The sequence below is a fragment of the Miniopterus schreibersii genome (assembly GCF_964146895.1).
Source record: "Miniopterus schreibersii genome assembly, chromosome: 14".
Lineage (NCBI taxonomy): Eukaryota > Metazoa > Chordata > Mammalia > Chiroptera > Miniopteridae > Miniopterus > Miniopterus schreibersii.
The window spans coordinates 32,226,516-32,251,171 of record NC_138114.1 but is presented as its reverse complement, the minus strand read 5'-3'; the positions used below and the strand labels follow the sequence as shown (position 1 = coordinate 32,251,171).

General features: G+C 36.3%; 2 protein-coding genes across 6 annotated transcripts in view; one reads left to right on the top strand and one right to left on the bottom strand.

Annotated features, from left to right (window-relative positions):
- Positions 1 to 3,243: 3,243 nt before the first annotated feature.
- LOC308567274 (lipase member J-like) lies at positions 3,244 to 21,240 on the bottom strand. Of its 2 annotated transcripts, XM_081158608.1 has the most exons (10): positions 21,158 to 21,240; positions 18,898 to 19,009; positions 18,166 to 18,286; positions 14,112 to 14,310; positions 13,577 to 13,686; positions 11,975 to 12,111; positions 11,454 to 11,600; positions 9,813 to 9,884; positions 6,482 to 6,553; positions 3,244 to 5,538 (listed from the first exon to the last, which is right to left on the bottom strand). In XM_081158608.1, the coding sequence occupies exons 2-10, from the start codon at positions 19,000 to 19,002 to the stop codon at positions 5,305 to 5,307; spliced, it is 1,197 nt and encodes a 398-aa protein (XP_081014734.1). In that variant the 5' UTR covers positions 19,003 to 19,009; positions 21,158 to 21,240; the 3' UTR covers positions 3,244 to 5,304. The 2 variants fall into 2 exon arrangements, with proteins under 2 accessions (XP_081014734.1, XP_081014733.1); XM_081158607.1 differs by lacking the exon at positions 21,158 to 21,240 and having other exon boundaries at positions 18,898 to 21,044.
- A 57-nt stretch (positions 21,241 to 21,297) lies between these two features.
- Positions 21,298 to 24,656, top strand: part of RNLS (renalase, FAD dependent amine oxidase) — a 211,248-nt gene continuing 207,889 nt past the window's right edge. The window contains exons 1-3 of one of the 4 annotated variants that reach the window (XM_081158613.1): positions 21,298 to 21,846; positions 22,616 to 22,721; positions 22,933 to 23,075. In XM_081158613.1, coding sequence (XP_081014739.1) covers positions 21,729 to 21,846; positions 22,616 to 22,721; positions 22,933 to 23,075 — 367 coding nt within the window. In that variant the 5' untranslated portion in view covers positions 21,298 to 21,728. Of the gene's footprint in view, positions 21,847 to 22,050; positions 22,492 to 22,615; positions 22,722 to 22,932; positions 23,076 to 24,656 lie in introns of those variants that run through there. The other 3 variants (XM_081158612.1, XM_081158615.1, XM_081158614.1) reach the window with 3 other exon arrangements.

The following is a 24,656-nucleotide window of genomic DNA, read 5'->3' as shown; positions in this document are numbered from 1 at the left end:
ATTTCTCAATCTGTCACTCCCTCTCAGGATCCCCCACTTCCCCGCGTAGGTTGCGGCACCTTAACACTCTGAATAGCTGGCAGTGACATTTATAAAGTACAGATGTTCATAACCTGGGCCCATGTAAATGTGCATGTATTTAGGTCAGTGCATTTCTAAGGCGAGTAGCTCCTTCTGTTTTCTAGTAAAACTTAAGGAATACTGTGAAAGAATATGAAAGATAAATAATAGCATTAAGGAAAAAACAATTCTACTGTCAGTAAAACCCAGAGCTTTGCATCTGGTAGTGAGATGTTTTTTATTGTGTCAATAATTTTATAATAAATGTCCCGAAGTGCTCCATGTCCCTAGATCAAATCCAATTGATTGTAGGAGGCAGAGACAGAAGGTGAATGAGGCTATGGATTTGACAGAGGAAGCTGCTGTCATCCTTGGGTCAGACAGGAACCTTTGCCAGTCACTTAGCACTGTGGACGAATAGGCTAAGTGAGCACGAAGAAAGAAAAGAGTTTTCACAAACAATTATACTGGAAAACATTAGGTCTTTGTAAAGCCATGCTTTACTAGAAGGGAATGTGTATTTTATTAATATTATTAGTAGTAGTAAAAGTAAGTTGGTTTTAAAACCCATAGCTTCTAGAAAAAGACCACTTACTTGCATATTAGTAAAATATAAAGATCCTTACCACAGTAGTCCCAACATACCTGGTAAGCTTTGGTGACCTACACACAGACTGAGATTGTGGAGAGACAATATTTTTTCTTCTAATCTTTAAGACAACAGTAAAATATGTTATTGAAATCAGATCCGCTTTGTTGACTCTCTTGAAGGAAAAAAGGAAGGTGTGTTTTAGAATTTCTATACAGCAAGACCAGTTTTGGTCTGGCCAGTCATTCTTGAATTGATTCCATAGTTCTAGAGATAAAGGTGTTGATATCACCCTTAGACTCAATGGGGTACAGCCCTAATCTTGCTGAGGTCTGTCCCCGCCCCTCCTCTCCTGTCACTACCACTTGGGTAAGGCAAATTTATGAGTCCCCCACGATGGAGGTAAGTAGAGAGCTGAGGTATAAGGAGGTTTTGGCTAAGAGGCAGAAGTATTGGGATAGAATTATGAAAAACTGTTTTGGGGAGAAAACTTGTGATAATCTAAGAATTTATAGACAGAATCTGCTACCCCAATCAATATCTAATATATGACAGAAACCTGAGAAACAAAGTTGTCTTTGGCTAAATCATGTGATGTCCAGAGTAGGTCCAACAGATTTAAAACTATTAAGATTCCATTAGTTTTAGATAACACTTTGGACGTTATATGTGTTTTTACTTGAATTATTATGTATGATCTTTAGAGCCAACCTGTAAGATAGCCAGTAAGTATCATCTTCAATTTACAAATGTGAAATTCAGCTCAGGTACATTCACTTGGCTAAAAGCATGCAGTTGGTGATTGGAGGAGTTAAGAGCAGCTTCAGATTATAGGCATAGTTACCTTCTGGGTTTTGGCGTTCTCTGGAGCACCCACTGAATGTCACTGGAATAGCTTGCTAAGGCTACTATTACAAAGTAGCACAGACTGGGTGGCTTAAACAATAGAAATTTATTTTCTCACAGTTCAGGAGGCTAGAAGTTCAAGGTGTCAGCATGGTTGATTTCTTCTGAAGCCACTTTCCTTGACTTGCAGGCAACTGTCTCCTTCCTGTGTTATCACATTTTCTTCCCTTCATACCTTTGTCCAAACTTACTCTTTTTATAAGCACACCAGTCATATTGGATTAGGGACCATCCTAATGACTTCATTTAACTTAATTACATTTTTAAAGACCTTATATCCAATATAGCCCCATTCTGAGGTAAGGACTTCAACATATGAGTTGGGGAGGAGGGGGCAGAATTCAGCTATAACAGTCATTAATCTCAAAATGATAGTTTCATCCACTTAATATTGACAGATCATGCATTTTATAATCAAAATGAGATTAGTACCTGAAACTTTTTTCCTGATATGAACTTATCAAAATGCAAACATGATTATTTTATAGCTTTAAACAGAACAATATTTAGTCATCCAAACTTTACACTTCAAAAAAATTTGTTTTCCTGATTAGGAGCAGAAATAGGTGACAGAGAGGGACTCAGAACCTTTTTTCCATTGAAGTCATCTTTGTTAAGAATTTTTTTACCTCACAAAACTAGGCATCAGATATAATTCCATGATAATATAAACCTAGCAGGTGTAAATAGTTCACATGGTAGCAAATGGCCCCTAAGAAATTTTCCAAAAAAAAAAAAAAAAATTAGAGATCAATCTCCAAACTCTGCTTGTAAATTTGTTTCTTATTATGACCTAATGTAACATCCCATGAGTCTTTCTCAATATCAGAAATGCTGGCTCAGATTTTCAAAACCACAGAAGTGAAATGTTTAGCAGAGGCGGCAGCTGGGGTTCAAGATTCTGCAGATATTGAATTAGTTGGCTAACAATTTGGTTGGAGATTCTGTGTTTTGGAGGAAATCAGAAGATTAGACTCTTCACATATCCAAGAAACAATGAGGGAAACCAAGGGATGCCATATGCACTGGAGCAATCAGGTTAACTGGCAGAATTCTGAAGAATTGGAAAATTTATTTTCTGAAATAGTCTGCTGAAAACAATGGAATGATAAATAAACAACTTCAGAACACACATTTAGTAAGATATTAATTCCTCTGTTGTAAAACTTCTATTTTTTATTTATTGAAAATGTCCTGATTATGGAGTTTGATATTTAATGTACTACTTTTTCAGTTATATACTCTAACACTTTGTGATCACCAGAACTTGCCCAATATTTTTGAAAGAATAAAATTAAATCACTATTCTTTTAAAATTCAAGAATTATTTCCCTGGAACTTTTCACAAAGAAATGATACTAAATGAGTCAAAATAGACAAATAGAAATTATTGTCTATGTAGAGAGAATCTCAACTTTTCCTTCTTTATTTACTGGAAAGAATAAGGGCTCCACTAAAAGTAATGTCATTAGAAAACTTCCCACTCACCTGTCACCTAGACTAATGTACTTGAGAATAAGGAAGGCCAGTCACATGACACAGTTGCAAAACGAATCATTCTCCAGGCATAGAATGAGATTTAAACAAATAAAAGGCAAACTAATGAAATGTATCTCATTTAAACACATTTTATTTTATTGAAATATTATCTTAAGAAAATAATTAGACCTTTTCGTTTCCTACCCTAATCTTCCTCGGACGTACCATCTGACCATCCTAATTTGCACCTACCTTACCCCTTCAGCACAGAGGTAAACCAAGGACAAGGCCAATCACTGTAGGAGATGAGAAGACAGAGGAACATATACAACTAGAGGTGTGGTAGCGGAGAAGGGGTATAAGAAAGGGTCTAGACAAAAAAAGTATTGGAGATAAAGAACTGAGATCATATGTGTGTCTCTGATTTCTTTTTTCCTTTCTATACCTTCCTCCCACCATCAAACAATTTCTTACTCTCTTAAATGAGACACTGTCTATTCTGAGGAGTTCACCATTTTGAAGAATCTGTTTAAGTCTTTTGCTCAGTTTTTCTTGGGTTACTTTTCTTCTTATTGAGTTGTAAGGCTTATTTTTACATATCCTAGATAAACATTTTTTGTCAGATATGTGTGTTGTAAATATTTTCTCTCAGTTGGCAGCTGTCTGTCATTCTCTTAAGTACCACTAGATGGGCAGATTTTAATTTTCATGGCATTCAATCTATCAGAATTTTCCTTACAGTTGCTCTTATTGTCTGATCTAGCTTTGACTACTCAAAGGTTGCAAAGAACTTTTCCTCTGTTTTCTTCTAGAAGTTTTAGAGTTTGGGGTTCTAAATTTAGGTCTATGATTCATTTCGTGTTAAATTTTATGTACTATGTAATGTGAAGGTCAAAGTTCATCTTTTTTCTGTGATGATATAGATTTTTGAAAAAATAGTCCTTTACCCCATTGAAGATTGACCACACAGGTGTAGTTTACTTCTGAACTCTGTATTGTTCCTTGAGTCTGGGTATATTTTAATACTAATACCACACTGTCTTAATTAACGTAGCTTTGTGATTTAAGTATTGCAATTCAGTATATGGAATTGCAAATGGAGTATTGCAAGTCTCCCAACCTTTTTCAAAACTGTTTTGACAATTCTAGGTTCATTGTAATTCTATATAAATTTTAGAATCAATATAAAAATTTCTAGGAAAAAAGCTTGCTGGGATTTTGATTAAAATTTCTTTGAAAATACAGGTAAATTTCAGAAGAGTGGGTATCTTAATAATATTATCTTCCAACTTGAGCATATTTGTCTCTGTATTTCTATGTATCATAACTGTCGATCATGTAAACAGTATATTTTAATTTTCATGTTGCAATTATTTGATGCTAGTATATAAACATAAAACTTAGTTTTATATATTGACCTATTCTTAAACGTTGCAAAATTTTAGCATTAGTCCTAACATCTTGGATAACTTGATTTCCCTCCTGAGAGGATTTACTTTTGCTTCTGATGGATGGCTAGGGCATTAGTATTCCCAAATCATCCTAGTACATTAAGAATTCATATGATCCAAAGCTGGGCTACAGTTCTTGAAAGGGAGATCAATTTCCAGTTCAATTTTAGTCTTAGAGTACAGTATTTTGACATTCCACTCAGAAGCCTGAGGATTGAGGTTTACCAGAGAAACTTCCCCTTCGTAGGCTGAATTACAATTTTTATTTTCCACTATTTTTTTCAGGCTTTTAATCATTACTTGTACATTAACTAGGTGTTGCAAGGATATACACATCTAGAATGCCAGGCTCATTTCTCTGGGTTTCTTTTTCTTGACCCTGTAACTCTTCACTACATTTCTAGCTTTTCCTTGTTTTCAGGTAAATATTTTTTACATTTTTCCAGGTCTGAATTATTCAGTATACCATTACCAGAAACTTCTAACTTACTCCTTAAAGGATAATTCTTCTGAATAATTGTCCAATTACATTTGCCTTCTTTGAAGGATCATCTGACTACTTTGAAGTCAATTAACATGACATTCTCTAAATATTTTTCTCTAAAATACTTTTATGCTGTATTAACAACATTCTTATTCTTATTGATTTTAGAGGGAAGGATAGAGAGAGAGAAGGGGAGAGAGAGAGAGAAAGAGAGAGGGAGGGGAGGTATTGATCAGCTGCCTCCCATACGCACTTGGATTGGGATTGAACTCACAAACTCACAATTGGCTTTTAATAGAAATTATATAGATCTTTCAAAACAAGGACCACGGTTTTTACAGGTTGCCTTGGATAATATTAATGATTTCACGGTAAACTTGATGATATGCATCTAATCCGAATAAAAAGTCTATATGGCTGTAGTGAGAAATAGTTTTATGGTAAATATGGTTTCTGATTTGAGAAAGTAAAATGTTAACATCTTCAGGATCAGCCACCAAGTCATTTTTACCATTCCAAGTTGCGGTTGGCACATTCATATTTGTCACATTGTACAGTGGAGCAGTTGTCTAAATATAAATGAACAAAAATAAGTGTTTTCACAGGGAATGATACCTAGAATGTGTCATTTACTAATTCTTTAAATGATAAATTACAATACTGTTTTAAAATAACTGCATCTAAAATAATGATTACTATGGAAGCAATGAGTATGAAAGAACAGCTATTACAATTTTTACTTAGAAATAAATCAGATACAAATCAAAACAAAATATTTTGTTCTAATTCAGAGTATTCAAACATTCTACAGAAGTAATTTCAGTTTTATTTATAAAGCATTAAAGTATTTTAATCAAAATTTTTTGTAGCTGACAATGTGTTTATCAATAAGTGATAATTACTGGCAGCCAAGGTCAAATCTAATTTTATTGAATTTGATCTTTATATTTGACTTCAGACTTTACATGAGCAAACCACATCAGACATGGAATTTAGCTACGGTATAAAAGTATGGTGGAAAACTGTAAACTGAATCAGACAGACTTGGGTTTTAATACTTCAGGACTTTTGTTATTATACTCATACCATTTTTACCAAGTTCACATTAACTTCTACTTTTTCTTAATTCTTATATGTGTTTATCTTATCTTCCCAAATAAAATAAGTAGTTTTAGGGTCAAGAACTATATTCTGCCTTTTATTTCTCATTTAAATAAACACAGAGCTATGTATATTTTAAACATATACATGTTCTCTTGAGGGATGATTAATTATTCTACTGCCTGTCAACTTATCTAGACTTCTCCAAGATATTTGCTAAAATACATAGAAAACATGGAAATGCCACATGGTTGGAGGTGACAACAGGGATCCAAATCTACATGATCTTCATCTACTGCTCCTTCTTACTGTGTTATTGTATTCTCAGCCTTTACAGATGAGCCCTTATCTACAGCAAGATATTCTGAATTGATCAGGGTGATAGTTTTTAGCTTATATACAATTATGTACCTGATTAAAATGAAGCAAGTTCAGAACCGGACTGCCCCAGTCAAAAGCTTTCAAGTAACTAGAATTCAAAAGCTGAAAGAAAAAGAAAAAAGACTATACTCATTTTTTCATTACAGTGGCAGTGGATACAAATTAGGAATGCACTGTACATATGGCCCCTTTTTACTGGGCCTGGTTTATGCATATGTGGTCTTCTTCGCTCCTCTCTTCCTTTGCATAGGATTATAAATGGAAGAGGTGGGAATTGGGAGGCAGGGGAATCAACAGAATGTGAATCTATCTTCTTTGTTTAAATGCACTTCTCCCCAAGGCCTTTTACCTTATTAAAAGGGGCCTGTGTGTTTGGAGTGACAGCAGGCTTCACCAGAAATCCTTAGCTTCATTCACAGATGTCAAAAGTGAGTGTCTAGGACTAAGTGCACTAGAATTAACATGACACTTCCCTAAATATCCTTGCTTCACCCTTGACACCATCTGCTTTGAGCCTATTTGGTCTAACATGATTATGTCCATTCCCATCCCTGATTATACTTTCATTACAAGAGAATATAGACTCTCAGGTTACCCATCTTCTCTGGTACCCTAAACCTTCTAAGTGTCCATACACCCCCTATGTTATCTCCTCCTAGCTCTTCCAGCTCTGAAAACTCTCTGCCATCTAAAATTCTATCATCAGCCTACATTTTAAAACTCTAACTGGCCTCTTTATCTTCTTGCTCTATTGGAAACCTGATTTTCCCTGAGAACACTTCTTTCCTTGCAGCTCTTTCTACCAAAACTGGCCAAGGTTATTTATGACCTAGATATTTTTAAATCTTTGGTCAATTCTGATAATTTCTCATGTTTTCCATGAGCAGCACTTGACACAGTTGTTCATTCCCTCATCCCTGAGATCTTTCCTTCATGTAGCTTCTAGAATACTGTTTTTTCTTGATCTTCATTTTTGTTCGGTGGTCCTCTTAGTTTCCTTGTTACTCTTTGCTGCCTGGCCTCTTAATCTGCTCACGTGTTAGCACTCAATCCTTGCTCCTCTGTTCTTGTCTGTACTCACTCTGTGTGCTCATCCAGTCTCTTGGCTTTAAATGTCATCCATATTCCAAATGTTTATCTTTTTTTATAAGTCTCTTCTAAATTATAGACTCCTATAAAAAAAAACCTGCTTACTTAAATTCACCACTTGGATGTCTAAATCTTAACATCTCCAAAACAGAACATCTTATTTTTCCACCAAATCCACTCTACCATCAAACCTCCCTATCTCTGTTAATGGGCCATTTCATCTTTTCATTGCTTAGGTCAAAAACTTCAGAGTTATCCAAGACTCTCCTTTCTCACATCTCATATAATCCATCATTCAATTTTGTTGGCTCCATGTTCATGATATATATATATTCAGAATCTAATCATTTTCACCACCTCCTCTAGGAACACATTAGTGCAAGCCATCATTAATTAGTGTTTGGATTAACCCCCTAAATTTCTCACTGCTGCTAGCTACCCTTGCCCCACTCAGTCTACTCATGTAGCAGCTAAAATATTCCTTTAAAAATGTAAATCATGTCATGTCACCTTCCTGCTCAAAAACCTGCAGTGGCTACCCACTTCATTCAGAATGCCAAAGTCCTTGCAATGGCTACAAGTTCCTTTCTGTCTCCCTACTACTTTTCTGGCTTTTCCTACAATCTTCCCCCTTAATTACGTCAGCCACACTGACCTCTTAGCTGTGCCTTTTAGAAATGCTCCTAAGGGCTTTGCATTCACTAGTCCCTTCATCTGGAATGCTCTTCCCCAGATGTTCACATTGCTAACGTTATCGCCTCCTTTAAATCTTTGCTCAAATGCCACCATCTCATTGAGGCTTGGCCCAACATCTCTATTGAAAAGTATAATTCATTACCCAGCATGCCTAATCTCCTCTCATTTTCCCATAGCTTCTATCCCCTTCTAACATTTTAATAATTTACTTGTTGGCTATGTTTATTGTTTACTATCTGCATATCTACTACTAGAATGTAAGCTTAAGGAAGACATGAATATTTATTTTGTTCACTGATGAGCATAGAACAGTACAAGATGAATAATAAATGCTGAATAAATATCATTTCAATGAATGAATAAATGCAAAGGTTGCTCAGATCTTCCCCATCTAGCTACCACCAGGTATAAACTGAACCTAAAGATAACTTATAATAAAGATAATAATCTTAATAATTTATTTTAAAACAATCACTCAATAGATTTAAACATTTTTTAAATGAGAATGTTCTTAACCAATATCTTAATAATACTTTAAACTTACCTAGTGTTTATTAAATTTAAAGAACACTCATAATCATCATCCTAGTCAATCTCATAATATTTTTGTTAGGTCAGATAATTATTATTAGTTCTATTTTTTAAATTAAGGAAATAATAAAACAATTCATAAAGATTAAATGAGCTTACTCAATATCACACTGACAGTAAGGTTCAAAGAAAAGATTCAATGTCTGGTATTTTGATCTCAAGAGTAGTGTTGCCTGGCCAGGTGTGGTTCAGCAGTTGAGCGTCAACCTAGGATCCAGGAGATCCTAGGGAATCCTAGGAGATCCTAGGGGTTCGATTCCTGGTCAGGGCACATACCCAGGTTGCGGCCTTGATCCCCAGTTGGGGGCGTGCAGGAGGCAGCCGATCAATGAATCTCTTATCATTGATGTTTCTGTCTCTCTCTCCCCCTCTCCTTTCCTCTCTCTGAAATCAATAAAGATATATTTAAAAAAAAAAAATAGTGTTCTTTCTGTGATATTTTCCTGGTTCTCAACATTAAGATGATATTCACACTGAATTATTTTTCTTCATCAATATTCATTCAACAAATATTCTTGAGTATCTACTCTTTGCCAAGAAATCTTGGCCTTGCAAATACAAAAATGAACAAAACTTGATGATGGTCTTAAGTTCACAACTTAACAGAGAAGAAAATGTCATGTGAAAAACTAGGCATTAGGAGACCTGTGTTCTAAACTTAGTTGTTTTTTTAAAGGAATAGCTTTGAATCTTTGGGCAAGTCAAATGATGGGCATGAATTATATGATGCCTATTCTACTGTATTGAATTAACATTTTCTCAGTTGTAAAACAGAAAATAATATTGCTCTGATTATTGCTTAGGTTTAGTGGCTCTAATAAATTATGACATTCACACATTATAAACTATAAAGAATTATACAAATATGTAATAATTTCATTTTATCCTTCCGAATTTATCATTTTAAGGCATTAATCCTAGAATGATGAGATAAACCTGGGTAGTATGGATAAAATTGTACTGAAATGCACTTTACAAGTTATACCTGACTCCAGTGGAGCATATTCTGAACAGAGGTTCCTGCTGGGTTATGTGACAGATAAATATCCATACGACTCTGAGGAGTTAAAAAAATATATATTTATACTTAATCTAGAGAAAGCCTAATATTTGATATTTTTTAAACTAAATAATTTCAGAAAAATTTATAATAATAAATTTAAATACATAAATGTACGATTTTTGCATTAATGTAGAAGCTATTATTGGATTTCTAAGTTATATGGTCTATTACTCCATAATGGAAAAAATCAAAAGTGATGGAACACATAAAAACACACCTTTTGAAAGTACTAAGGAACTGAAAAGATAGAAAAAAATTACCAGGACAAATGGAACAGAAATAACTAAGAATCCAAAGAGAATAGCAAAGAATTATAGCCACATTTTCTTAAGGTTATCCTAGAGAATTTGAAGTTTCATTTTGAGAACTTAGCTAGTTGAGGAAAACAAAAATCAGCTGAGGGCCTCCCAAAGCAGTTGGGAGATTTAAAAAGAAACCTTCTCCATGATAAACTGGGAGCCCAAAGTGCTACACAACTGAAAGTGAAGCTGATTAAAAAATATAGCAGCTCTCCTGTCAATCTGTAATCTAGGTTTGCATTGACTGTATAGTCTCTGGGAACGTCAATCAGTGAATAAGACATATATAAAACACTGTGTTTAAAACATGTATACGTCTGTGCTTGGTAGTTACATAACACTAGATGGACAGGATAATATGATAGACTATATTACAATACCTTTTTTAAAACTTCTATGGCAGAAGTTATACCTTTATGGGTAAAATGGAGATAGATGAGTTCATTTCTTCTATTATGAAGCATTTCTTTCATATTTATGTAATTGTCTATATAGCCCTCTGGGACTGGGGTAATACCTTCTTGAGGTTGAATGAAATCAACATATCTTTGTGGCATGAAAATGTGTTTGGGAATTAAGAGAAAATTTCTCTTTCTTTGAATGAATAAATTGGTTCTCATTGAGAAGTGCTTAAAAGGTCCAGGTATAAGAACCAACCATTAGTCCAAATGCCACAAATGCTTCTGCCAAATATGGAATTTTAGTTTAATTTGTTGAAAAGTTTTAGAACCTACATCTTTAAGAGAATATACACACAATCAATCCAAATGGACTTGGTAATAGTAGCCTGTATCTAAAAACAGTTTTCCACTCTAGAAATTTTGATGAATGCCCAAAGCATGTAAGATAACTGACAGGCACTAATTCTGTTTACAAAAGGATCAGCAAGTAAGAGAAGCAGTGTTAGGAACCAGAATATAAGAGGAGAGGTTATGGGAAACAAGGGAATGGAAGACAAACTAAATTCAAGAAACCTCAGGAAACTAACACCTAACAGCAAAGGCTGATGAAGATGCCCGTCACAACAGCTGCTCTGCTATTTACAGAGAGCAAGCAGCACAAATATGGAAGCAAAATAACCCGTGTGTGAATCAAATCAGTTTCACAGTATTGGCATGAACACAAAAATCAGAATCTAAGGCAAAGAATCTAACTACTAGTTTACATGGATAAATCATAAAATGACACACAAAGCACAAAATGAGCTCTATTAAGAGCTGCTTTCTAAAAATTGACAAAATACATTTTAAATACTTGTTCTTACCATATTTAAGTTCTTCATGCCATATCCAAATATCGGAAGCAAGGAATCATGGCAAATCTTGCTAAAAATCTGTAGTGGACATATCTTTGAACCAATAATTCTTTTAAAAGAGGTATTAGGTAAGAAGTCTTTGTTGCCCAAAAAAATCTATAAAATAAATTTATTTTATTCATAATTAGAAGACCAAAATAATTCATGAAGAAATGATATGGTGATTTCACTGTGTTTATAACTGAACGCAATATCTCACAGTAGTTGAAAACATTTAAATTAAGGATACAACTTAGAAGCAGAATTTAGAGATGATTTGACTGCTAGATTTTCTTTCGCAATGGGCTGTTCAAAAGTAACACAAGTAATGTCCTATTACTTTCCAGAAACAAAGGCAAGATCCAGTGTGAATAAAACAAAAAAATTCCTTCATAAAGGTGGCTGGACGAGCACAGTTAAGACTTTATTTTTAAAGTAAGAATCACTGTCATTGTGGGTTATCAACTACATAAAAGAAAGAAACAGCATACCTTGATCACTGACTTCCACTTGAATGCCATTTTAAGTAAAGGGCTTTTTAAATATTTAACGGAAAAAACTGGTGCTAAGGCAAAAAATATTTTGATTCTCTCAGCTATCTTTGGTATTGTGGAAAATGTTATGAAAGCTGAAAAAAAAGATATAAGTTAACTATTATTAAGTAATTACTAGAATGTAAGAAATGACACCACAGTGAATAAGACTAAGTTCAATGGGCTCTAAACAATTAATTTATTCATTTTTAAATTCACTTATCAAACATTTATTGATAATCCAGCATAAGGCATGCATATTGATCACAACATAATGATGATGATTAGGACTAAAAAACATGTATAGACTATAAGTGATGATAATTCAGCAATAAATCAGTTTTGTAACATCACAGTTTAAAAATAAGAAAAAATATTGAACATTTGTAAAATTGACAATGGTAAAAATGAGCTTAGTGAAATTTTCAGGTAGATGAATCTTACACTTTAGGTGAAAAATTCAATAAATGTCAAATTGTATTATTACTTTTAATATATTTTACAACTTCCTTGCCTTCTTGTACAGAGAATACTAAACACTAGTTTATATTTTATTGATAGTGTAAAGTCATTAATATGACAGTCGTTTTTCCCTTCTTGACATCAAGCTATCTACTTGCACATATTTTATCTATTTTTATTGCTTCCCCCCACCCCCGGTTTCTGAGAAGTCAAATAACCAAAGAATTATATATCATATTATGAGTCAACAAGCTCTGTTATATCACCCTTTTTTAAATTTAGTAATTTTCTGGGATTCTTAGTTCCAGATAACTGAATAGCTGATGAGAATTTGGACTAAAAGTCACACATGGTTAATAAATGTCTGAGAAAAGATCTATGAAAAATTGGATTAGATTGTTATTCAAGACACCTTTTCTAGTAGGAAGCAGATAATCCCTATAAGAAAGAGACACTCTTCAGTCTAGAAAAGTCTCATTTAATACTAGTTTCTATTATAAAATGGCATAATTCCAAAGTAGAAAGACTAAGTTTACATAAACAGGTTTACAATTTCATGTAAGAGAATTATGTTAGCCTAAGGAAATTTTTTCTGAAATGTACGTTGTTACATATTAGATAGAAGCATTACTGTTGTAAGGAGATGAAAGTTCTTTTCTAGCTGTCTTTAAATATAGAAAGATTTTTCTCATCTTTGTGTATTTCTTAAATTTAATCTGCTCTAAATGCAAAAATATAAATAACCTTTTCAGGTCACTCATAAGGCCTTAAGCTATAGTTTAAAAAAATTATGAAATTTCTATTTGTGGAACAAGTAATAGTTACAATCTTTGATCTGAAATGAATATACAACTTTTATACAATTGAAAATGAACAAAACCATAAACAATCTTGTTTATACAATCAATTCCTCATAGAGAAGACTATGTGGAATTGAAGTCGGATGTAAGTTCCTAGGGCGCTGCTATTCCAAGCTTGTTTCAGTTCTGCTTTGCTTCACTTATAGGTTGAGAAGCTTATCTACATCCTTAAGAAGTATATCTACAAATTTTAAAAAATGTAATTAAGGAATATTAGCAACAGTCTTTCTTGCCATACCAATAGTAGTGCCCTGTGAATGGCCTACATAAAATATTTTCTCTTGTCCAGTTTGCTTCACAATGAAATCAATGGAGGCTGGAAGGTCATATTTAGCCATCTCATCAAAACTACATAGGAAAAAGAAAAATGAACTTTCTACTAATGTTATATTAACATTTGAATTTAATGAATGAATAAAAGCAGTTTTCAGTTCTTGTTGGGTATTACCAAGAAGTTACATGGTATAGTGTATCTACTGAATAGACTTCTGTGAGAACAAAAAGTCCAGGAAATAAAATAGCCATAAGGCAGTCTTATAAAAAGGGTGTTTGACTGTTCTAAAGATAGTGAGATAGACTAAATATATAGGTTACCGAGTGAAAGAGTAATTAAAGGAAGGGTGGGGTTATTCAACAGAGATCACTACTGAAAAATGAGAAACAAGCTTAAAGTAAGGTCTATTGAGAAAGAAGACTTCTATTTTGTTTCATTAAAAAAGAATGTTCAATACACTTATAAAATAAAATGAAACATTACTTGATTTTATTTGTACCTGAAAGCCCAGAATTCTTTGGAATTTGATTTTAGGTACAAGTGTTTTCTGGACCAGATAGTCCCTCTACTGTTCCCCATCCACACGTCATAACCAGCATCTGCCAGAACGAAGCCCAGGCTGTTGTTAGGAAGATTGGAAATCCAGCTGCTGGCAGATGTAAGCAAACCATGTTGCAAGTATACAACAAGCTTCTGAGCTAGGGGGAAAAAAGCAGAAAATTTCTTTTTAAATTTTGTAATGTCTACATGAATACCTCATCTGAAATTCAATCTTTTAATACATGACAGTTTGAATATATTTTTTAAATGGTATGAATAGGGTAAGTTAATAATGTTTAATCTCATTATATGTTGGAATTGCTTAACACAGTTTGTTAATGAATTTCTTTCAAATAACCAAGTGGGCAATTAGGCCATGTCCCACTTAAACATATAAATGTTAAGGATATCGAATATTCAAATATCTAATAGTAATTTGAGCACCCATATATATTTTTTTTAAATAAAATATTATATTTATATGAGTTTCCCACTTTTCATTTCATAAAACAATATTATCACATTTTTCAGACATATTCAATATAGGTGTAATCATTAGACTCAGCGTTACTCACTTAACAGAATTCCAAAGCCCTACCTTATACTTCCAAGTTTTTTGAGAAATAACACCTTTTAAACAGTGTAAAGTATGCTGACTAGTAACTTGGTTTTTACCCCCAGGTTGTCATTCACACATAATCCACCTCATTATCATCGACTGAAGTGACACTGGCAATGGTTCCTGATACTCTGCTGAGATTTCTTGGAAGCTTAGAAAATTCCAGAATTGTAACAGCAGATTGTGAAGGAAAAGATGCAAGAGTTTAGATGTAGGTATGCTAAATCTATCAAATAAGACCAGATCACCCACCAACCAATAAATGTGCCTTGGAAGACCTTGGAGGATATTCCATTCACCAAGTTTAAAAAAATACACTGGTGAGGACATTGCCAGAATTTAAAAGCTCAGAAATGGAAAATTCCTGCTTCCATTTTGAGATATATATTTAGTAAACTGTAAAGAAGTATCACTCACGCTTTATTAAAGAACTAAGTTCAAATTCATAACTTTAAAAAAACACACCTCATCAGAGACATGGTGTGACAAAGCAAAACTCTGGCCCAAAATCTGAGGAGAGACGGGTGCTTGCAAGGAGAGAAGAGACATGAGCCATAAGTCCTCCCTATAGGGGAGACACAATTGGGACAGCTCAGGTAGAATAATTAAATTGGTGAGGGCCAGGTATAGGTGAAGCTTCTAGGTATAGTAGAAATACCCTCCTACAAGTTCTTTCTCATGAGCCCAACATGAAACACACAGAAAATATTGGAAAGAGTCCTTATTGGGGTGCAGACCTGAGAAAGGAAATAGCAGTTATGTAGAAGCAAGAAACTCTCTTCTAACCCTTCCCCCCACCAGCCTCCTACAACAATACTCAATCACTCTACACAGAGTACACTAACCAAACAAGTGCTTAAGATGAAGCAACCAATTTCACTGTTTTTAGCAACCCCAATGCTGTGCAACTGGCTCACAAAAAGCATAGCCATGATGGCAGAGGTTGCTATGCCATCCTCTGGCCCATCATTATGGGCTTACTTACCTAGGGAGACAGAGCTACTGCAAGGGGCAGTATATCTGACCTGCCAGCAAAAGAGCTCTCACATGGTATCTACACTCAAGGAGACCAATCAGAAACTCGGAGACAAGTTGGGTACATCAGTCCCTTTCTCCTCGAAAGGGCAACAATTCATTATGACTAGTACTGATTCACATTTATGCTATGATTTGCCTTTCCTTGCACATAGGACCATAACCAGCACCACACTTCAAGAGTTCACAGTCTGTCTGTCTGATCTACCTACGTGGAACACCATGCCCTGCCCCCCCCCCCCCCAACTACCATCAAGAGACTGCCAGCCTGATAAAGCAATGAAATAACACACTGAAGGCTCAGGGGCGATGCCAGCTGGGAGATGACATCCTGGAAGTATGGGTGCTATCCTTCAGGATTCATTATACACCTTAAACAAATGGCCTTAATATAGTGCTGATTCGCCTACTTAGTAGAATACATGAGTTTCAGATAAAAAGGATTAGGGATCCACTGTCTCTCCCAGTAACTCCCTTAGGGATAGGCACTTTCTGTCCTCACTATTTTAGGATCTAGAGATCTAGAGGTCCTGGTTCCCAGAGAGAAAATGCTTCTACCAGGGCACACAGAAAACATCTTAATAAACAAAGCTCTGACAGCTGCCTGGTCACTTTGGGCTCCTCGCGCTAGAAGACTGGGAGGCAAAGAAAAGAATGACTATACTGGTGGGAGTAATTGGCCTTGATCATCGTGAGGAGGTAGGGCTGCTGATACATGACAACAGGGAAAATACATTTGGTAATCCAGTGATTCTCTGGGGCACCTTTTGTTACTGCCATGCTTTGTTTTAACTGTAAATGTACAAGTAGAGCAACTATGACCTGTTATGAACATAGTACTCCTTTGTGATGAGAGCCTGGCTTACCTCCTCAGGAAAGATAACTGGGTGGGAGGGGAATCTACAATGAGTAGTGGAGGTGGGAATTTATGAGTACCAGTTATAGCATTAGAATTAGCTGCAAAAGCAGATGTAGTAATTTACCCCACTAACATTTTTTCTGTAAGTGTTCCCAGAAATCCTGACCAACCATGTTTCTGGAAAAGCTATTCCTAAATGAAATACACTCAATGTGAAGAACAAGTAGATCTGAGGAGTGCAAGGGGTGCACTTTATTATTTAGGTGTCCCATCTAGATTTCCTTTACTAAGCAGATGGACCATTCCTCTAGCTGTTGTAAATTGCTTTTGAAGGGTTCACTATTGCCCCTTTCTCTGTAGAACTGCCCCCAGACAAATGAGAATTGCCTCACCTAGGAGATTACACCTCTTTTTCCATGGGTAGTCTTTAGGTAATGACTCATATGGGAATGCAAAAAGCTAGCACACTATCTTTAAGTGAGACCACCTCTGCAGTGCAATTAATGAATCCATGAGCTCCTCTGAGATCCTACTGCAGCTAGTTCCTTCCCCTGACCTAACCTGATTTCCACATTACTTTCTCCTGACAATATTCCATCAATAAATAACATTCACCTGAATGCCTTAGGCCCTGCTTCTAGAGAATTCTAAGGCTTCTACTGTATTTTTAAATTATCTTTAAATGTTTTATTACAGTATTTGCAAAAGTAGGACATACCTTGAGGAATGATTATGTTAAATCTGTGTTAACATTTTCTGCCTACTAGATATGCCCTTCATAAGAATCCAAAATTATATATGATTGAGGTTGTTTAAAATTAATGTGTATTTTATGAAATACACTTAATGTTCAAAATGAAAACTTGAGTGTCCCATAATATGAGAAAAATTCTTTTCTGGGAAAAAATCTCAAGAGGAAAAAAACTCCTGGCTTGTATTTGAGCAATTAGATGAATAAGCTAAGTAACCCATTACATATTCAGCCAGTAAGTGGCAGATATAGGATTATAACCCTAGTGACAAATTCTAGCACATATTTTTGTACCTCATTCTGCTGCTAGTAATGCACCTATTGTTGGAATAAAGATCCATGAGGCTGTTTCCAGCCTGATCTCTTTACTATGACTAGAGAGCCATAATGACAAAATATTTTTTTCCAGCCATTCGTCAATCCTTCAGAATAATGCTATTGAATTTCAGAGTATTTCTAATCCCCAATTAAACAAGTTCCAGAGAATAAACATGTACAAGTGAAGTGTTCCACAAAGAAAACTTGGGAGATATAATTTGTGTTCTACCACGCTTTAAAACCATTCTGTGAATAGGAAGCCGGGGGAGAATCACACTCTCTTCTTGAGGCATGTAGAGAGATGTACGAGGGAGTAAACTGTTCACTTAATCTTCAAATACTTCTCTTGTCCTAAACTCACTGAGAAGAAATGGAAAAGTTAAGAATCTCAAGCCCTAGAGAGTCAAAATTTATCTTGAATTGAATAATACCTGAATTGTTATCATTTTTTGTCTTTCCATAAGGAATTCTATAAAGGCCAAGGATATAACCATCTTCAGTTACAATATCATACTCTTCATCTGGGTATCCCCAGTAGGAAATAATTTGACTCTAGGCAAAGAAAAGGGAAACCTTTTAGAATAAGATTGTTAGTCAATCAACCTAATTTAGTAATATAATAATGAACTTTCATATTCTTTCTCAACCTTGGGCCTGTTTTTATTTGCACCAATTCATTGATTCATTCAGTAATAAATATTTATAGACACCTAAATCAGTCTTATACAGTAGGAATTTATGGACAAATAAAAAACAAAAAAATCCCTGTCTTCAAGGAGATACTTCAGAACTAACTCATTTTTTAAACTACTAATCACTTATACTTTTACCTATTCACCCATATACAATTTTAAAATATTTTTTATCCATAAATGTTCAATGTCTATGTACATAGCTAAGCTTATAGCTGAAATCTGTATGTATGTACATATATAGAAGAGAGGATTTATAATCTGGATTTATATATATATTCATCACAGAGACAGAATAAGGCCTGAGGGGAAACTGTGAACTGTACAACAGATGAAGAATATTAGTTAACTTATATAAAAATATATCAATGCAGAGAGATAAATTTGACTATAGATCTGTTAAATGAAAAAGTTGAATAGTTGCATACACTGTTATTTCATCAGCTGAGCATTTATTTCCTAGCAACTTACAATATTCATACTGGTTTCAGGGTTCACAAATCTTTGATGTCGAAAGGCACCGTGAGTAGTTCCAAGGTTTAGTATAAAAGATATCACTTTGAAGAGGTACCACATTTGGGATCTACATATAAAAGCAGATGTCGATACTATTAAAATTGCAGCAAATACCATTCAGCCGTTTAAATTCTGTGAGGTAGGAAATATTACCATTTTCAGATAAGAAAACTGAGTCTCTGAAAAATTAAATAATTTGTCTAAGGATGCACAATGTGTAACTGTCAGTCAGGGTTCAGATTCAGGCTTGCTTCATTTCAAAATCCATGCTTTCCCAACTACCCTATTTTGCACCACAAATTCCGTCTTTGAAGTCTTCATTATAGTATTGTTTTGTCCAACTCTGAGAGCTTTATCATGTGTTGAAAGTTAATTAATAATGTATCAGTATTGATAGAGGAAATCTGAGCAAGACCAGCAAAACACTTAAACAAATTAGCTTTTATGGAGCATCACACCACAACTTTTTTTTCAAGTATACAAGGAATATTCACTAAGACCATATGTTGACCATGAAATAAGTATTAATAAATTTCAAAAGTATTAAAATATTGCATAATATGTTCTCAGACCACAACAGAATTAAATTGAAAATGAATAACAATTTGTAGAAAATGTAGAAAAGCCTCAAATATTTAAAGTGCAAACAGTGGATTTATGAACATATGAATAACTCAGGGGTCCAGAGAAGATAAACCAAGGAATATTAGTGAATATTTTTGACCAAGTGATTAGGACAGTATACTATTTCTAAATATGTTGGATGTAATTGAAATAAGATGTAATTGAAATTTAAAACTGCTACAACACCTTGTTCACATAATAAGTAGATAGAAATAAAAGAACTTTTGTTAAACAATGTCACTTAATTTTGTGAAATCTTGAGTTACACATCAAAAATATAATGACTTAAGCAATTTTTAAAGATGGTGACATAGGAGGCTCCTGAATGCCTCTCCTCCTATGAACATACTGAACACATGGATCAAGTCCTTTTGAAAGAAATCTAGAAACTAGCTGTGCAATTTCTACACATTAGGCAAATGAGAAAATATCCACATCGAATGGGTAGGAAAGGCTGAGACATACACCATAAATCCCACCCAACACAACACCATACAGTTGGGAGGGATTCCCAAACTCCCAGCTTTTCCCTGAGAAGCAAAGGGAAAATGTATCTTCAGCAGTGGAAATTGATTCTCTTAAAATTATACCTGGCTACCATTTAGGAAATCTTCATTTACTTTTAGGTGCCCCAGTTTGAGGACTGCTGTTCTATAAAATACTTCAATTCCTTTTCCTATATCCCCCATTAAGCACTCATCCAGTTTTTCTTAAAAGCTACTGGGAAAGCTACTTCCTGAGTTAATCTGTTTCCTTTTTAGATGTATCTACTTAAAATTTTTCCTTAAGGGTGTTATTTGAGTTAAAACAGGATCCACTTTCTTATAGCTTCTCATCAGTTGTTATAGTGCATTGAAAAAGTTTAATTATTTTCCTCCCTTAAGGTCTTTCACATATTTGAAATCTTCTCTAAGCTAGAAATCTCTATCTTCTTTACTTGCTCACATAAGATAACCAAGTCTGTTTACCATCCTGGTCACTCTTTGTTGGAATGGCACCCGTTTCTAAAGGACCCTCTTAAAGTCTTAAAGTCTGGGATCCAGAACTTAGTACCTATTAGATGTAGTTTGGCCAGTTTAAAGCGTGGGATTGTCACCTCTTTTTTCTGCACACTATAATTCATTTATCATGGCATAGGTTCATATTTACTTTTTGTCTTGGCATCTCTATTATACTGTTTAATAATGATGAGGGTCAACCAAAGTTCTAAGCCTTCTTTCCTTGACTCTGTAAAACTATTTTTTAGACGCCAGGGTAATGCTTTGAATATCCTTGCCCAGTTTCCTTTTGGTTAAATTTGTTTCAGTGGCTGCCTATTGGAAAACTTTAAAATCCCTATTTTAAAATAGCCCCACATCTTGCTTTTATACCATCTAAAGCTGTTAGGTGTGCCATCGATGATTCTCTACGTTACCAATAACACAGTTAGGTGAGGATGGACGGAGCTGTGCATCCTACTCGTAGATCTCCTCTGCGGACTGGCGTGGCATTTTATACTTTTACAGTCATCCTACACCATTAAAAAGCACTTTATAGAAAGGATATTTAATACTGAAATCACCCCGCTGAACCAGCACTCGGCCTCGCTTACTTGAAGCAGTGTCCTCGAAAGGCTTGTCTACCTTCCAGGCCGACGGCCGGCGAGGTCGCGGGTTCGGAGAACTCGCCCTTTGATTCCAGTTGCCCGGGATACTGTACTGAATATGACAATGTCTCTGCCCTCTTGGTTCTTAAATTCTAGTAGGAGAAAGACAGTAAGGAAACAGTAAATAAGCCAGCAGGGGTAAAAGCAAGATGACTTCTCCAAGTGACCAAGCGTTATGAAGAAAACAAGCCAGGCTCATGGAACAGTCGCTGAGTGGCCGCTTTAGGTCCAGCCCCTAGAGAAGGCCCCTTTGGGTGACCTGCAAACGTGACTGGACGCGCAGGAGTCGGCCTCGCAAAGATCAGGGACAGGAGAGGCGTTGCGGGGCAAGGTCGCGGTGACGAGGCAGTGAACACAGGGACCTCCGTCCCAGCGCTTTCGCAATCCCGCTTCCAGGCATTCCCAGCTCCCGGCGCCGCCTCTCCGCCCCTGCAGGCGGGCGGCGGGACTGCTCGGGGACGCGCAGCCCGGCCTCGGCCTCGGCCGCCCGGCCACACGGCCGCGCAGTCCCCGGGCCATGGCGCGGGTGCTGATCGTGGGCGCCGGGCTGACGGGAAGCTTGTGCGCGGCGCTCCTGAGGAAGGAGACGGCCTGTCCTTTACACCTCGTCGTGTGGGACAAAGCTGGGGACTCAGGTGGGTCGTCTAATGGAACAGAAGCCGACGCTTCCGAGGCGGCGCGGGACCCACCGGGGGTAAAGCCTGAGGAAAATGCAGCTGCTCGGCCCCAGCGCGGCCGGGCCTGCGCTGCGCGCGGCGCGTCACGTGATCGGAGACTTCCGCCGCCGGGAACTGGCGGGCGGGGGGGGGGGGGGGAGAAGCGGGGGAGGGGGAGGGGGCGCGACCCGGGCCGGGCCTCGCCGGCGCGGGGGCCGAGGGCCGGGGGCCCCGGGGCCAGGCCTGAGCGGCCCGGGCCTTCCGCCGTCGCTGGTGAATAGATTCGCGTCAGGGCCGCCTGTGCCTTTGCAGCTTTCTCCAGACCCGGAGGCTCCCAAAGCGCCCGCGGAGCGAGACGACGAGGGTCTCGGTTACCGAATCCTGCTCCTCTCAGGGCGCCCGGCGGCCGAGCGAAAGCCGGAGCGGACGTTCCCGCCGACGCCTCACTCACAGGCTCCTCTCTTCACCCCCGTGCCCGTCGTTCGCGTTGGCACCTGCGGCACGAGGGGCGCTGCGGAGCCCTGCTGCGTTCTTCATGCGCCCTTTTTCAAAAATACCTCGCCATCAGCGACCCAGTTGTCGCTCCATTACTTCCTGTCAGTGCTGGATGACAAAACCTTGAACGTAAAAAATAAATAAATAAAAATAAATGTTTTCTGATACAGCTGTAAAGTAATCCATTTGGGGTAACGCGGGGTGAATAGCGTTCATCGCTAATGCAGAGACGTTTCCCTGTGGATTCCTCCAGGGGGAAGAATGGCCACGTGCCGCAGCCCGCGGGACGCGCGGAGCCGCGTGGACCTGGGCGCCCAGTACATCACCCGCACGCCCCGGTACGCCCGCGCACACCACGGGTGAGTCGATGCCAGCGGAGATCTATGGATTCTCGAAACATGGCTGTTCTTCGCCTGATTTATTTATTAACACAGAGCATACGTCGAGCTGACCAGAGGACGGTTTCTAGTTATTATTTAGTAGTATAATCTCTAAGAGTTCTTGTAAGAGAATATGGTATGTTAGAGCTAATGATGGTGTATAATTATGTTATATATTGATTTATTTCAGTTTTTATGATGAGCTGTTAGCTCATGGCGTTTTGAAACCTCTGACCTCTCCTATTGAAGGAATGGTGACGAAAGAAGGAGACGCTAACTTTGTGGCACCTCAAGGAGTTTCTTCAATTATTAAGCATTACTTGCAAGAATCAGGTGGGAATAGGATTTTCTCTGCCTTCTTTTAAAATAAAAGTTATACCCATAATTAAATATTAATACTACAAAGAAAGTTATGAAATAGATGTTCTCTTATTTACCTCTCAACGGCTAGTTTTCTTCCCCTAAAGTAGCCACTAATAACAGTTTCCAGTGTAGGCTTCCAGAGAAATGTTTATGCTTCTATCTAGTAATCTACATGGCTGCCTCTATCGATTCATGTATGTTTATATTTATTTAAAAAATATACACATGGGAATTTTTACATAAACCATTCTATACCATGTTTGGCCTATGTTTATAATACACCTATCATCTATCTATCATCTATCTATCATCTATCTATCTATCATCTATCTATCTATCTATCTATCTATCTATCTATCTATCTATCTATCTATCTATCTATCTATCTATCTATCTATCTATCATCTATCTATCATCTATCTATCTATCATCTATCTATCTATCTATCTATCTATCTATCTATCTATCTATCTATCTATCTATCTATCTATCATCTATCTATCTATCTATCTATCATCTATCTATCTATCTATCTATCTATCTATCTATCTATCTATCATCTATCTATCTATCATCTATCTATCTATCATCTATCATCTATCTATCATCTATCTATCTATCTATCATCTATCTATCATCTATCTATCTATCATCTATCATCTATCTATCTATCTATCTATCTATCTATCTATCTATCATCTATCTATCTATCATCTATCTATCTATCTATCATCTATCATCTATCTATCATCTATCATCTATCTATCATCTATCTATCATCTATCTATCTATCTATCTATCTATCTATCATCTATCTATCTATCTATTTATCTATCATCTATCTATCATCTATCTATCTATATCTATCTATCTATCTATCTATCTATCTATCTATCTATCTATCTATCTATCTATCTATCATCTATCTATCATCTATCTATCATCTATCAGTTCTCTCTTTCTCTCTCAGCAGTGCATTTAGTTAGTGTTCACATCTCTTCAGCTTTCATCTGATCAGTTCTGAACTGCTACTCCCTAAAACCTATTTGTAGGAAATTATAGTAGGAAAATGACTTTAGATTTTTCTCTTTAAAATGGAGGAAGGTAGGGGATAAAACTGTATAAACATAACAGAAACACATTTGCTTTTGTAAAATGTTTAAACCTTCTTAATATTCTGATATCTTTATAGCTCTCTGCATATTTTAAAACATTTTATTAAATATTATGTTCTGGGGAAACAGTGGTAAATAAGGGACATGGTCCCTGCCTTTGGTAATGTAGAGTGCAGTAGAGAGGAAAGACATTAAACTAATTACATACACACACAAAGGCACATAATACATGGTAAGAAGGAGTGAGAGCATTATGAGAGAGTGTATAAGAAGAAGACCTAACAATGTGAGTGGGGGGAGGGGGAGAGAGATGTCAAAGTGTCACTGAACTAATGTTTTCATGGGTATCTGAAAGGTAAGCAAGAGTGAATTAGGCCGAGAGCTGAGTGATGATAATTCCACGCAGTGGACACATGAAATTGGAACTGTTCTAATG

Excerpts from the sequence above, each read along its gene's own strand:
- LOC308567274 (XM_081158607.1), bottom strand. The coding sequence starts at position 19,059 with ATGGTATTTGCTGCAATTTTAATAGTATCGACATCTGCTTTTATATGT. Across the intron at positions 14,311-18,165 it reads AAAAAATGATAACAATTCAG|CTCAGAAGCTTGTTGTATAC; the intron begins GTATTATTCAAT and ends TTTTCCCCCTAG. Across the intron at positions 6,554-9,812 it reads ATATGCTCCACTGGAGTCAG|CTTTTGAATTCTAGTTACTT; the intron begins GTATAACTTGTA and ends TTTTTCTTTCAG.